At 33.6% G+C, this 13,852-nt stretch overlaps 2 protein-coding genes across 2 annotated transcripts; both read right to left on the minus strand.

Annotated features, from left to right (window-relative positions):
• Positions 1 to 1,276: 1,276 nt before the first annotated feature.
• Positions 1,277 to 5,822, minus strand: LOC25492780 (CTL-like protein DDB_G0274487). Its single transcript, XM_013601017.3, has 3 exons — positions 4,417 to 5,822; positions 3,241 to 3,586; positions 1,277 to 1,826 (listed from the first exon to the last, which is right to left on the minus strand). Exons 1-3 carry the CDS (start codon positions 5,445 to 5,447, stop codon positions 1,566 to 1,568), a joined length of 1,638 nt encoding a protein of 545 aa, XP_013456471.1. The 5' UTR covers positions 5,448 to 5,822; the 3' UTR covers positions 1,277 to 1,565.
• A 3,874-nt stretch (positions 5,823 to 9,696) lies between these two features.
• LOC25492782 (peptidyl-prolyl cis-trans isomerase CYP21-1) lies at positions 9,697 to 13,546 on the minus strand. The gene is made up of 7 exons (XM_013601019.3): positions 13,215 to 13,546; positions 11,374 to 11,452; positions 11,133 to 11,180; positions 10,832 to 10,855; positions 10,550 to 10,732; positions 10,329 to 10,404; positions 9,697 to 10,166 (listed from the first exon to the last, which is right to left on the minus strand). Exons 1-7 carry the CDS (start codon positions 13,311 to 13,313, stop codon positions 10,004 to 10,006), a joined length of 672 nt encoding a protein of 223 aa, XP_013456473.1. The 5' UTR covers positions 13,314 to 13,546; the 3' UTR covers positions 9,697 to 10,003.
• Positions 13,547 to 13,852: the final 306 nt, after the last annotated feature.

Raw genomic sequence — 13,852 nt, forward strand, 5'->3', positions numbered from 1 at the left:
GTGAAATTTTAGTATATGAAAATATTTATGAAGCCTTAACAACTCAACATATTTTGGCCACCATACACTATTTTCAATTTGCATATATAAATCTATAAAACTGTACAACTCAACCAGTACACGCATATATAGATGATTGTTGTACCTTCCAAATGAAATATGCTATTGGAAGGGAACATGACAGCTTTCTTTTTTTATTGACTACTACTGCTACTCTTTTCATCATACTCCTTTACCAAACTGCTAAGCAAAGAGGAGCTTTTGCTGTTGAAAGGTGGTGATTCTAACGTGAAAAATTAATCCATATATGATTAGTTTAGTTAAAGATTTTGAACTCCAGATAAATAGACTCATGTGTTGAAATATGTTATCAAACTGTAAGTAAGGGTAAGGGGGAATGGTTTGCGAGATTTTGTAACCAAAAAAGTGTTGGAATTGCCACTGCCTCTCTACCATTATCAGCTTTTAGGGATAGGAATAGGATTGATGAAACAAAAGCGCTTTTGGAATCGTAAATGAAACCTACTTATGGCATGTTTGGTTTAGTCGTGGGAAGGGCTTAACCCATGTCTCGAAAGAAGCTAGAATTCCTAGCTTCTCATTCCACAGCCAATTAGTGCATCGGGACGCGATTTTTTTGTTGTCACGGATTTGAAACTCCACACCAAACACACGCTTAACCAACCAGCTATGCCCATCAGATTATGTTTTTACTTTATTGTTCACTCAAAGACAGAAAAGAAACCGTCAGCCATATGTATGGAGGGACCAAATTTTTAACCTGCTCCCATGCACTCTTGATTATGCATTACTCTATATACAACACCAGATATTGTATCATTATATATATATAGTCAGATGGACTTTTTTAAAAAAATTATTCAGATCTGAATAACAAATGGGAGGTATCAAGGCACATGCTCAGGTGCTCTTAATAATGGGGCACTTATCAAATAACATACAAGTTTTTCAATACTAATGCTAGAGAATAGAAGTTGGATTAACTCATCTAAATATCTAAATCCATCTTCCTTTTGTCAGGCCAACAAAATGATATTGCCCAAATTTTTTGCCAAAAAAAAAAACTAAGTTGGTCTATGTGATTTTTCAATTCACAAACTGATTTACCCCCTGGCCAGCCTATTTTACATGTCTAAACCAAACTTATTCTTATTAATAATTGACAAAAGAAAAATCTCACCCATAAGAAAGCAGAAGAAACAGATACTTGGAATTGTTGCCTTTACAGTTCTATACAAGTAATAAGTTGCTAAGGTAACAGAACAAGATGTTATTTTGCTTAGTCCTCCAACAATAATTTTTATTAGTAATGTGAACTAGTGCCTTTTCCCCATACAAAATACACATGATACAGGTTACACTAAAAACTGAAGTCAACTTCCAAAGTAGCTAAAAATTTACCCTTTTATGTAAAAATTGTAAAACAAAATTTATAGAAGAAACATTCGAAAGTATGCACAACAAGCTTACAGTAAATTCTAACTTCACACTGTCCTCAAAATAGCTTTCCAAGGATTCAAAAACATTTGAATCCTAAGAATTATTTATACACCTAAAGTTCTTGTAATATTAGATTGTCTGAGACTTCTACTTATGGGAAGGTGAACGTAAACCTCGTGAACATCTTGCTTACAAACCTCTCCTCTGTCTCTGTCTATGGCATAACAGACATAAATTGTGTCAATTACAATGTCGAGCACATGCACAAGGAAACCCAGCACTATTATCAGTAGTAGCCATGCTGCCGCTGCCACAAAATATGCATCAGACCCGAGATTGGTCGCAGCTTTTAAGATAACACAGACCTGGATTTTAGATTAACAATTAGGACAAACTTAAATATATAAACAGAATATAATGAAAATGGAAGAAAAAAACCGGCAACAATTACTTAAATAGACAGCACAAGCAATCCAACCAATGAACTAGCACACTTCTTTTCTCCCCAAAAGTCTACCGAGAGAGTTTTCAGACTTAAAAATGGTTCATATAATTTTTCAGACCTTATATGCAGGAATTTTATAAGAAAATGAAATTTCAGATAATCTTCCAGTAGCCTCCTCATCTCTAAAAAATGGTTTGTATGAGACAGAAAACATAGAATGGGCATGATTTATGGCCGCCAATTAAAATTCTAGAGAAGTTAGCTGGAGGATATGTTGCCAGTTCTCTCTATCAATAACTAATGACTAGGGGTTAGAGCTATACAAATTATCCCATACTTTAGTCTCTACTTGAAAAACCTTGTTGCTTGTTCAACTATATATTACTTTCTTTCCCTTCACACGATATTGTTCAAGTTTTCATCTATTTGGGTCAAAATCAATCAATTACTGCACCGTTTTGTTTCATCGATGATCAAGTTTAAAAGTTGCTGGAAAAGCTGGTGAATCGTGTTAGGTAAGCTTTCTAAGCTTGTCAATTTGATCTTCTCAGATTCTTACATTAACTTATATATTTTGAAGCTAGGATTATAAAAATATTGAAGGATCGAAAAGGGAATTACATTAAGTTTTCACAAAGTTGGGAGGGGGAAAATAATGCCTTATCAATTATCATGGTAGAAAAGTGGTAACATAGTCCAATACTTGCTAGTGCTACAAAGTTCCTAAGCTCTATTTTTTATTGAAATATGTTTAACCGATAAAATTTATATTTGTTCAAAATGATTCTAATTTCAAGAACTATTGATTTTAGTACTCTGAAATCTAAATCTCCTGTTAGGGTAAATTTGCCAAGAGAAAATTCTTAATTTGGTGATTTAAATTGGTCATCCAAATTGAAATTAATACTTGCTTGTTTGTTCACAAATGTTAGTTTAAGTTTTATGATGATACTTGAATTGAAAGTTGTGTCTTAAGGAATGAAATTTCAGAAAATGAGGTTTGAGAGATGATCTTCTTGCAACTTCATTCTCACCTTAAAATAAAGAAACATAAACTGGCCATGATTTATGGCTGGCAATTTAAAATGTAGAGAAGTTAATGGATGGATGTTTATAAGTTGTCTATCAATACTTAATATTCAACGACCACGAGTTAGAGCTATATACTCTTCCTCATGCTTGAAGAGGATATGTTGTAATTAAAGCTTACACTAAGCACTTGCACAAAGTGGCAAATATCTAATCTACACAGGGGGAAGCCTCAAACATAAACATGGTGGAAAACCTCTAATGCAAAGCATGAGAATTAACAAGAGAGATATTAAAGCACATACCACAATTGTGTATATTGCTGACAGGACAAAAACAATTCCAACCAGAAGGCGAGATGATATGGTCTCCACAAAAACAGCAGAGAGAAGATTACGTCTTAGAAGTTCATATGTCATTCTTGCAGATGAGCAGTAAGCTTCACCGGTTATTGCAGCAAAGTTGATAGTAAACTTATTAAGAAAATCAACAGCTGTCAGTAAGGCATTTACGCAGCACCGCAATACAATGTTCACTAGTCCGGGAGCAGCCTCTTGTCTTGCATTATCAACGACAGAACGCACCACTCGAACAACAAAGATAAGCAATCCCGACAAACATATTGTTCCAGAAGAAGGACCGAAAGCATTTCTGCCAGCCAAATTCTCACAGTTAATGTCTCTCTAAATGCAAAACAATCATTCATTTAGTCTTGATACCTATTTTCATAATTTTTTCCTATCTGCCATTCAAGGAATATGCTACAGGCCACAGGGAATGACTAAAATCAGAAGCAACAACACACATCACAGGTAATGGCTCACAGTTCTCTAGAACCATCAAAATTTCACAAGCAACCAATTTGACCATTTGATTCATCGGTATATATTCTCAAAACACTTTGAACTGAAAATTGAACCAAAAAGAAAATATTCTCAAACTAAGCATTTCAACATCAGATAGAAATTCAATACACTTTGATCTGTAAACAACAACATATTGGAATCAAATCAAAACACACAGTTGAACTAATCATTCTCGCACAATATTTTTTAGATATTATGCTAGCACTGCACAGGACAAGGGAATTTGGAGATATCTACCAACCATTGAGAGAATTTTTGTCTATATACATGCAGGGCGATACCTAAAACTAGTGTGAATTGTATTTTATCACTCGTGACATCTCATGTCAAATAAACAATATGTGGTGATACTGAGACAGAGTGAAATAAAACATGAACAACAACAACAACAACAACCAAATCTTATCTCACTGAGTAGGGTCGTCTACATGGATTGAACGATACAAAATCTATTATATTTATGTCCAACTAATTAATCTCTAGGTCTTTCTTACTATATTTTTCTCTTAGCAGTTTTTCTAGGTCTTACTCTGCCTATAGCGATTTGACTACCCTCTAGTGAAATGAAACATGATTCCACAAAACAAATAAGACAAAAGGAAAAGCGGTATAAACCTGAGAGAAGTTCTAATACTCTTTGTAGGAGCCTCAAAATCCTTAGTGAAATACCATCGAGCAATAGTCCCGCTAATAACATAAACCTGAGCTTCAAGCATAGCTGCAGCTGACCACAACATAGTAAGTATTGCCAATGCAAAATAAGCAGGCACCCAAGAATCCTCCTTCCAAACACATTCATATTCACTATGCAATTTCTTAGGAACAACCTTCCCATTATACTTAGCAAACACCAGAAAAACCACAATCGGCACGTAATACACAACAAGCCCAATTGTCAAACAAGGAAGCACCCCAAACAAACCCATATTCCACGAAAGCGCATCGGAAGCAACCCCAATTATACTCACAGTAAGCTCCACACGGTGCCAATTTATCACAAGAATCCACACAATCACACCAATCACCAAAAAAACAAAAACCAACACCAAAATTCTATACACCATAGGAAAATTTTCACTACATGAAGTCTTAATAGTGCAAGCAACAAACCAGTAAACATTGAGAAAAATTGGTATGAGAATAAAAAACGGTATCGAAGCGTAGACAAGGTGTTTGGTGTAATGCTTCAATAAAAGAAGCAACAACCAGCAAATGGGTAAGCTCAAAATCAACGTGATAACAAGTGTCCATATTAAATCTTTCACAAAAGGTGATGATAAAGAGAGAAAATTATTGGTGAAAAAATTGGATGAAAATGAAGGGTTGATGCAAGAGGTTGTGCTGGTGTCATAGGTATAAGAATTAAGAGTTGAGTAATTGTTGTTTCTATGGAAGATTGAGAAGATTCCAAAGGCGAAAGTGGAGAGAACGAAGAGAAGAAAGAGGATGAGAAAAGGTAAGTCTTTGAAGGAACGTGGACCATGATTGTATGTGATGTGAAGGTATTGTTGATTTGAGTCAGATTCTTGGTTTGAATCTTGGTCTTCTAGTGTTGGGTATGTTGTGATTATTGAGGGTTTTGGTAAGAAAGGTTGTGATAATAAAGATGATGAAGATGAAGAGTCTTTGTTGTTTGGATCATCCATGATTATAGTTTTAGCTCAAAGAGAGAGAGAGAGAAAAAAAGAACAAGATTTTGAGGTTTTATGTTTGAGGATCTCTGTGTTTGAATGGTGGTTTGAGTGAGGTAATGTTGTTGGGTTTTGTTTTATTTGTTTGTTGGACTCAAAAAAAATTCAATACAGAGTGGCTGGGCAATAAAGGATTAAGAAAAGAATATTCCACTAATCTACTTAATGTGTTAAATTTTGTTGAGTTTGATCAAAAAAAATACTATATAAACAAGAATGGTTTCTGAGAGTTCGTAGATTAATGATTGGATATGACAATTTTTGTTATGAATGTGGTTTTAGGCAAAGAGATGAAAGGTGGTACTAGTTTTGTCAGGTGAGATAATGATACGAGTGAATGAGTTCGATGAGTTAAGTTGTTTGTCTTGCTCAACATTTAACGGTTTTTAGTTTTATTATTTTTATTATTTTTTTAAAATGCTTTTTAGTTTAATAATTAATAGTAAATCAAATTGATGACAACAATTAATTGTTTTTTTTTTCTAAAAAAAAAAAACAACTATTATTTTTTATCCATATAAATATTTTAACTTTTTGACATGTGCAAGAATATAAAACTCCCTCAATCGCTAGACCATAAAATGGAATGTGATATTTTATTTTTATTAAGGTGAAAAGTAAGAAAAAGACTAAATAATTTGTTGCTTTAACGCTCTAGAGATATCCCCAAGTAAAATGGTATCTAATTGAGGAGGAGGAGTTGTCCATATTTTCAAGGAGTCGACGTTGGTAGCACCAAACTTGGTCAACCAATCAGCACATTCATTGTCTTCTCGTAAGGTATGAGTAAGTGAAACCATCCAATGAAGAGAAGTAGACTTTCTAATTAAAGAGAGTAAAGTTGCATGTGGATGAAAATCATTATGTGTAGTATCTGCAACCAAACTCAAAGCTGTTTGAGAATCAGATTCTAAGATGGTGGACCTATAACCAAGATCTCAAGCCATTTGAAGACCTCTTCGTATAGCTTAAAGTTCAGCCAATAAATTTGAAGCTCTATCACAAGATTTGGGAAGACCATGAATCCAGACACCTCTATCATTCCTCAAAAGACCTCCAAAACCTGCATTGGCAGGATTGCCAAAATAAGAGTCGTCCACATTTACTTTAATATAACCTTCAGGGGGAGGATACCAACAAACATGACGCACCACATGATGCTTACTGGTACGACCAAGAACAACAACCATGGAGGAATGATAAAAGAATATACTATTGACAGAAGCCCAATGATCTTTTTTCACATTTTGAAAAATCTCTTTGTTTCTGTTTCGCCGAATCTCAAAACAAGTTACTATGAACATAGTGCCCGTCTCAATAGTAGAATGGTGTTTAAACCACTTTTGACAATCTTGCATGTAAAAATAATCAGGATAAGTGGAACGAAAATACCTCCAAATAGACATTGTGCTGGGACAATCGCGAAGAGTATACATATCACTTTATACGGTCACACCACGCCTTTGACAAGTTACGTTAGTGGCAAGATGGCGTAAGCCTCTGAAGGCATTGATAGGAAGACTGGCATGCATCACTAACCAACAAAAAATGTTTGAGGTTTAAATGGAATGTGATATATGTGCAACATACATAGTATATAATCAATATTTTGAGGATGCAAACAAAAAAAAAAGTGAAGTTACATTCTTTTTGGTGGCTGAAAGCTTATAATGTCAATCTCGGTTCAAACTTTCATATGTGCAAGGGAGGATCCACACTATAGCTAAGTGTGGCTATAACCACGCATGATTATCCACCCTTGCACATATGAAAGTTTGAACCGAGATTGACATTATAAACTTTCAGCCACCAAAAAGAATGTAACTTGATTTTTTCTAGTAGTTGATGAATTGTATTTTCCTTATTCTTGAAAACTCTATTATTTCGCTCATTCCACAAAACCCAAGCGCAAAACCAAATAATTTACATAAAAGAACGACGTGTTCGTGAGCCACCAGAGGAGTCAACAAACTAAACAATATGATCATGAAGAGAGACCGGATCGGCTGATGAGATGTTCATCCAAAACCTAACCAAGCTCCAAAGAGGGGCGAAACAAGGACAAGGAAAAAAAATTGGTTTTTAATTTTTCAAAAGATTTTCATCACCATTTTTTGTCTTTTCTTTTAAGTCATATCATTCAAAATTTTAATTTTTGTTACAGTCATGTTTAATACATATTTTTAACAAAGAATGAATTAAATATAATATTTATGTTTTTGACAGTTAAAAAATTATATTTAATTCATATTATATTAGATATTTTTTGAGAGATTTTTATAATATTATAAATATTCATGTAAAAACTCATTCAAAATTTCAAAATGATATACATAAATTGACTTCAAAGTAGATACAAAAGTGGTGCTTCTGAACTTGGGGACTAAAAGTTGAAAATTGATTTTAGAACCACAAAACAAAATGTTGAAATAATTATAGGAATAAAAAACATAAGGGCGTATATGTAGATTCAAACCCTATTGTTCATTGATTCCTTAGTTGATAAGTAATATTACAGTACATCTATTAGTAGTCCTTAAGTTTCTCTCTCGTGTGCCCTTAAAATCCAACTAATATAAACTTTTAATTGTATAACAAAAATATGTTTTTAATTTTATTGTTTTACAGCTTAGTTATACAAATATATTGTTTTACTGCTTGAGAGGTACTGCAAATAAATCATATAAAAAAGGCTTAATGATGTGATTAGTCCTTGCAATTAGGGGTCGTTTAAAAATTTGTCCCTGTAATTGCTAATCCTGGCAATTTAGCCTTGCAATTGTTAATCATTTAAAATTTCGTCCCTCTCCCCACTTAATCACTGCCACGCCACATGAAATTCCAATTTTACCCCTGGGTTTCCAATTCTTTCTTCAATATTTTGTCCTCTTCTTAAGGGCAAAATTGGAATTTCATGTGTGACAGTGATTGCACGTCATCAAATTAGTGACATGGCAGTGATTAAGTTGGTCCAAGGACCAAATTTTAAATGATTAACAATTGCAAGGATTAGCAATTACAGGGACGAATTTTTAAATGACGCCTAATTGCAAGGACTAATCACATCGGTAATCGGGCCAAATAGCCAAGGTAAAAGCACAACAAGATCCACATGCTTACTTGTTTGGTTGTGAATTAGACAAAAACAAATGTACTCTAAAAATCAGTGGCATGACAGAATCTTGTTTTAAAAACCACATGCATTGATAGCTCATAGACATATGGCTATGCACTTTCTCTGTGCCTGGCCTTGTGACCTTACCTGGCAAGCGACTAGTAACATTAAAAAATGGGATGTTTCTAATCACTACTCTTCAAAGGTAGTCCTGTTGTTACACTTCGGTGATTTGTACAGATATTTTGTGTGAAATTTTGGATCATGTATAGCTTTTAAAGTCAGGTAATCAGTGGCGTAGCCAGAACTCAGGTAATAGGGATTTCGGTGATTTTGCTCCCACTATTTTATTTGAAAGCAATGGAATGAAATAATAAAGTGAAAACTATGACATCTCAACTATATTGATATCTCATAACAACTATCATTACATTGATTGTCAGTCTAAAAAATTATTAAGAAAAGAATTAATAGTATAAATTTTGGAGACTAGACAAATACTCAAGGCAACACATATAACATTCTCTGCCTCATTAAAAACTTTTTCAAAGAAAATCTAATGGAAAGAAAAAATAGTGCAAAGTAAACCAACAAAGATTTCAACGGCTAATCAACAAAATCTAAACACAGGTTAATCGAGTTAGGGTCATCTCCATTTTCAAAAATAAATAAAGATGTTCATTACTATAGTTAGTAAGTAAATCAATTATATAAATTCATATTTTGCTAGAATTTATGACATTAATTAAATATAAACCAAAATTGCACTAATTGTATGTAATGTCCATTTATTTTTTAAGAAATAGAGAGGATATGTACTAAGGTAAACCTAACTTATTTCAATGGAAATCATCCTTAATGGCTTTTGGAATACTATCCAGGTTTTATCAGCACAACAATTCCATTCCCTGAAAATGTGAGTGAGATCTTGAAAGACATGTTTCGTCCCACCATTTGAATACAAAGTTAGATCAATATTGCTCACCCAAGTATCTATTATTTGATTTAATCTAATGCATAGCATAGTATTATTACGCCAATTGGTTTATATGGAATTTCATTGATCATTTTTTGGTAACAAAAATGGTGTATGAAGTGCAGCACAAGCATAAATACATACTAGAACACAGAATGCACTTTGAAGTTGCAGTGCCTGGTTAATATTGTAATATTAGAATAAATACACACGTATAGTAAGCTATGAAATTAAAATCAATTTTGTTACAATCTACCAATTTTTTGGGGTCAAGATGTAGCACGTTTGGTTTTATATGTTATAAACCATGATTTGAGAAAGTATACACTTCATTTCCTATCAAATCATGATTTGAAACCCAGAATCATGTTCTAACACAGTCCAACCAAATCATTGTTTTGGTAAATGTGGTTTTGGTGTTCAACTTTCCTCGTCCCACTTGCTCTTCGGTATCTCTCCAGAGTCCGCAATTACTACCTTCTTCCTTGGTTTCCCACTATAGGTTCCAGCCCCCCCTTCAATTGCAAACACGGTATCCATCCCTTGAACAACCTTGCCAAAAACAACATGGTCTCCATCCAACCTATAAATTTGCGATGAAATTGATAACATGAATAGTGATGATGGCATATTAATATATTTGAAAGCTGTATCTTCCTACATGACAGACTATTAATCAATATCACACGCACAAACTCAGTCTAAATTGTTCAAAATTGTGCATTGTCATGACAAAGTAACTTACCAACTGGCCTTCACTGTGGTAAAGAAAAACTGTGAACCATTGGAATCAGGTCCTGAATTAGCCATAGAGACAACGCCTGCAATCATAGAGCAAGTTTTTAAAGAAACAGCTTAAAAGTTAAAACACATACCTCAAAAACGACAAAAAAAATGGCGAGGTTATAGAAAGTAAAGTATTCCTAATAAAATGAAATACTTAAACCCAAGCAAATTGTTACACACCAGCATGAGAATGTTTAATCCTGAAATTCTCGTCTGGAAAGGTGCCACCGTAAATAGATTCGGATGCTTTGCCATCACGATGAACAATATCACCACCCTGAATCACAAAACCAGATACTATCCGATGAAAAGGTGTTCCTTTATAATGAAGTTTTACACCACTTGCACTCTCGCCTTTCTCCCCTAAACAATTTGGAACACTCCTAATTAGTGCATGGCCAAATGGGGGACAAATTAATATTTAATGAACAACATGAAAAGAAAAAAATAAACTATAATTACCTGTGCACAAAGCTCTAAAATTTTCTGCAGATAGAAAATTTCCAGTCAATAAAAATTGCAGTTTTATAAGATAATAAGAATAGTATATTTCATTTTGAAAGGAAAAAAAGTATAGAACATCTCAATTGTTGATGAGAAAGCTGAGAGAACAAATTTTAATAAGTATATAACTTGTTGTGTGTGTGTGTGTACCTATCAAACATTGATTTTCTTATCAAAGGTTGATATTGTTTATGTTTCTTCTATTGTAAGGACTCACTTTAGAATATGCATATACAAAAATACAAAACCAATGACGTACCCACAGTTTTTGGTACCACTTGGCCATATAATCCAATCACGATCCTACCTGCAAAAGTTATTGCATGCTGCAGCTTATTAATAGTAAAAAAAAAAAAATCATACTGATTGAGCATAAATTGTTGCTAATATATTTTCTCATTCTTTTTCTAGTAAACATACGTAGTAAGTTAAATTGGTCCGAATGTATGTCGCAATAGCAATTGGTAAAAGTAAAGAAAAAGAAAAAGTTGTTAGACAACCTAAACGCTGTTTATCAATATCAATATCCAAGAAAACTCTATGCGTAATTTCAGGCTCCTCTTCTGTTTTCTCATCGGCCTACATCATCAGAAAAGGCAAAAGTTTATTATTTGACTGAACCCAAATATGCAGTTGATATGGAAATCAAAGGTGGGAAAAAATAAAAGATGATCTACCAAACATTTCCAATCAGATAATACACAAGAGTGGCTGCATATAAACTTCGAGTGTTAAAATTGGTGCTCTTAACACAGGGGCATACAAAATATAGTAGGGTTAAAAGAACCTTACTTATATTAGGAATGTGGCTCATAAAACTTCAAAGAATGAGTCTGCGCTAGATAGAAATCTACCACCACAACTAAAGAAGCAAGTTTAAATCTTAATGATACAAAACATAACTGCAAATTGCTCCAAAATTATTTATATTTGGTTTCCAAATTTACATAAGAGTCTAAATGCTCTCACAAAACCTCTAAGATGCAGAAAATGCCCATAATAAGCTGGAAACGATTAAGTGCGAACAGGAATATGATGGGTTGATTTCAGCAATAGACTGACTCATTCTGTAATCAAACTCTTGCGGAAATGCTTGCCCAGGGACTACAATCTTTTTACGAATAAACCATCAATTTGATCCCTAAACTACTACTCTCTCTTCTATGAAGTCTTTGAACTATCAAAATATAATAAATAATCCTTAAACTATTATCAATCTATCAAGTTAGTCCTTCAACTACTTTCAAATTAGGAAAGAGAATGATGGTCTTTGAAATACCGTCCTCTTTCATTTGATGCCACATCCTTCTAGCCATACAGTCTCTCAAACCAGGCACCTTTATCTTACTTGATCACTTTCTATCACATTTCTATTAGATCATAGCTATAAGCATTAATGCATCACTTGCTTGCCTTGAAACCGAAGGCTTTGTTTGGGAGGAAAGGGGAGGGAATGAGAGGAAAATAGATAGAAATCTTCCAACTTATTTAAGAGAGTGATTTTGTAGAGGATGATTAGAGAATGCTTATGATTAATATATTTTTAAGATATCATAACTACGCAAAAGGAATTTGAAGAATTTATCTAACACTTCCAAAATCCTCCTCCAATACATTTTGTTAGTTCCCCCAATTGAGGGAGATTCTGTATTATGAAGAAAAATAAACTCCCCAAAGCCCTCCATCCCTTCCACTAACTCAATCCTTTTTCCAAATCCCTCCTGTCCTATACTCCTAAGCAGACCCCTCTTTCAAAATCATAGTTTCAACTTTTGAGGCATAGGTACACGTAATTCGTCTAAATATACACTTCCCTCTTCAAACTATCTAATCTGTGCAATGTGGCAATGTGCGTTTCTTGGAGGCATTTTCAGCGCATAGCTTGCCTTATCATTTACTTGAGCTGCTGCTTTACACTTCACCGTTGTAAGTTTGAATCCATTAACTAATTTCATACTTCTAACACACACTTGAACCCACCTTAATAAGAATATCAAAAACTTTTTTTTTCTTCCAACAAAGTGACAAACGCTTTATGAAACTCACACACAACTGCGAGGACCAAGTGAAAGGGTCCAACTAAACAACATTGACATTGTCAGTTGAGTTAGACCTTACAGAATCATAATGCAAGGGCATGCTATAGCAAAATACACACCATCAATCCATAACAGATTCATCCATCATCAAATCAACAACAATAATAATAAAATCAAAATTTAAAATCCATTACAGAGAAATTAAACAAAAAAAAAATCACATTTTTAATTCATATTATCAATAACCCAGATCAGATCCACAATGACAGCAATATATAGACAAAAGGGTCATAAGAGCATACCAGTTTAGAAGAAGAGAATGCGAAAATAATGAAAATTGAGAGAACAAGGAGGAGAATGAGGAATCGAGGCTGAGCGAGAAACGCGATCTCTCTACGCATTGCTTCAGCACAGTATTTGGTCAGTTTATACCGAATCAGAGAAAAATCGAAACTTTGATATTCTCCATAGAAGGTAGCTTAGTGGGTTTTTGTCAACATTGAAAGGGGTAAAGGAAAACGTGGGACACTTTCTCAGTGGAGATTTTTTGGTGATGATGTCGAAGGGGGTGTGGAACTCGAAGGAATGAAAATTAATTATTTATTTTTGATCTGGTTTAAACTCAGACCGAATAATTGTACATGAAAAGAAAAAAAAAAATCAAATAAAGAAGTAAAATGTTCCTGTTATTTATTCAAACAAAGGAAAAAGTTAAAAATCTTTATTTTTTATTTTTATGGAAATAAAGTTTTTCTTTCAGAAAAGAAAAAGTTTAGACAGAGTTAATGCAGGTGATTTTTTATTTTTTTTGAAATAGAGTTTATGGAGGTGATGTTCACTCAGTTTATGAAACATTACATATTATATATAGGGATTGGTATTCAAACTCAGACATCGCATTTATCCACCTTAAAATAAGGTGAATTTTTAGTCTATTAAA

Source organism: Medicago truncatula, chromosome 4 (genome assembly GCF_003473485.1).
Source record: "Medicago truncatula cultivar Jemalong A17 chromosome 4, MtrunA17r5.0-ANR, whole genome shotgun sequence".
Classification (NCBI taxonomy): domain Eukaryota; kingdom Viridiplantae; phylum Streptophyta; class Magnoliopsida; order Fabales; family Fabaceae; genus Medicago; species Medicago truncatula.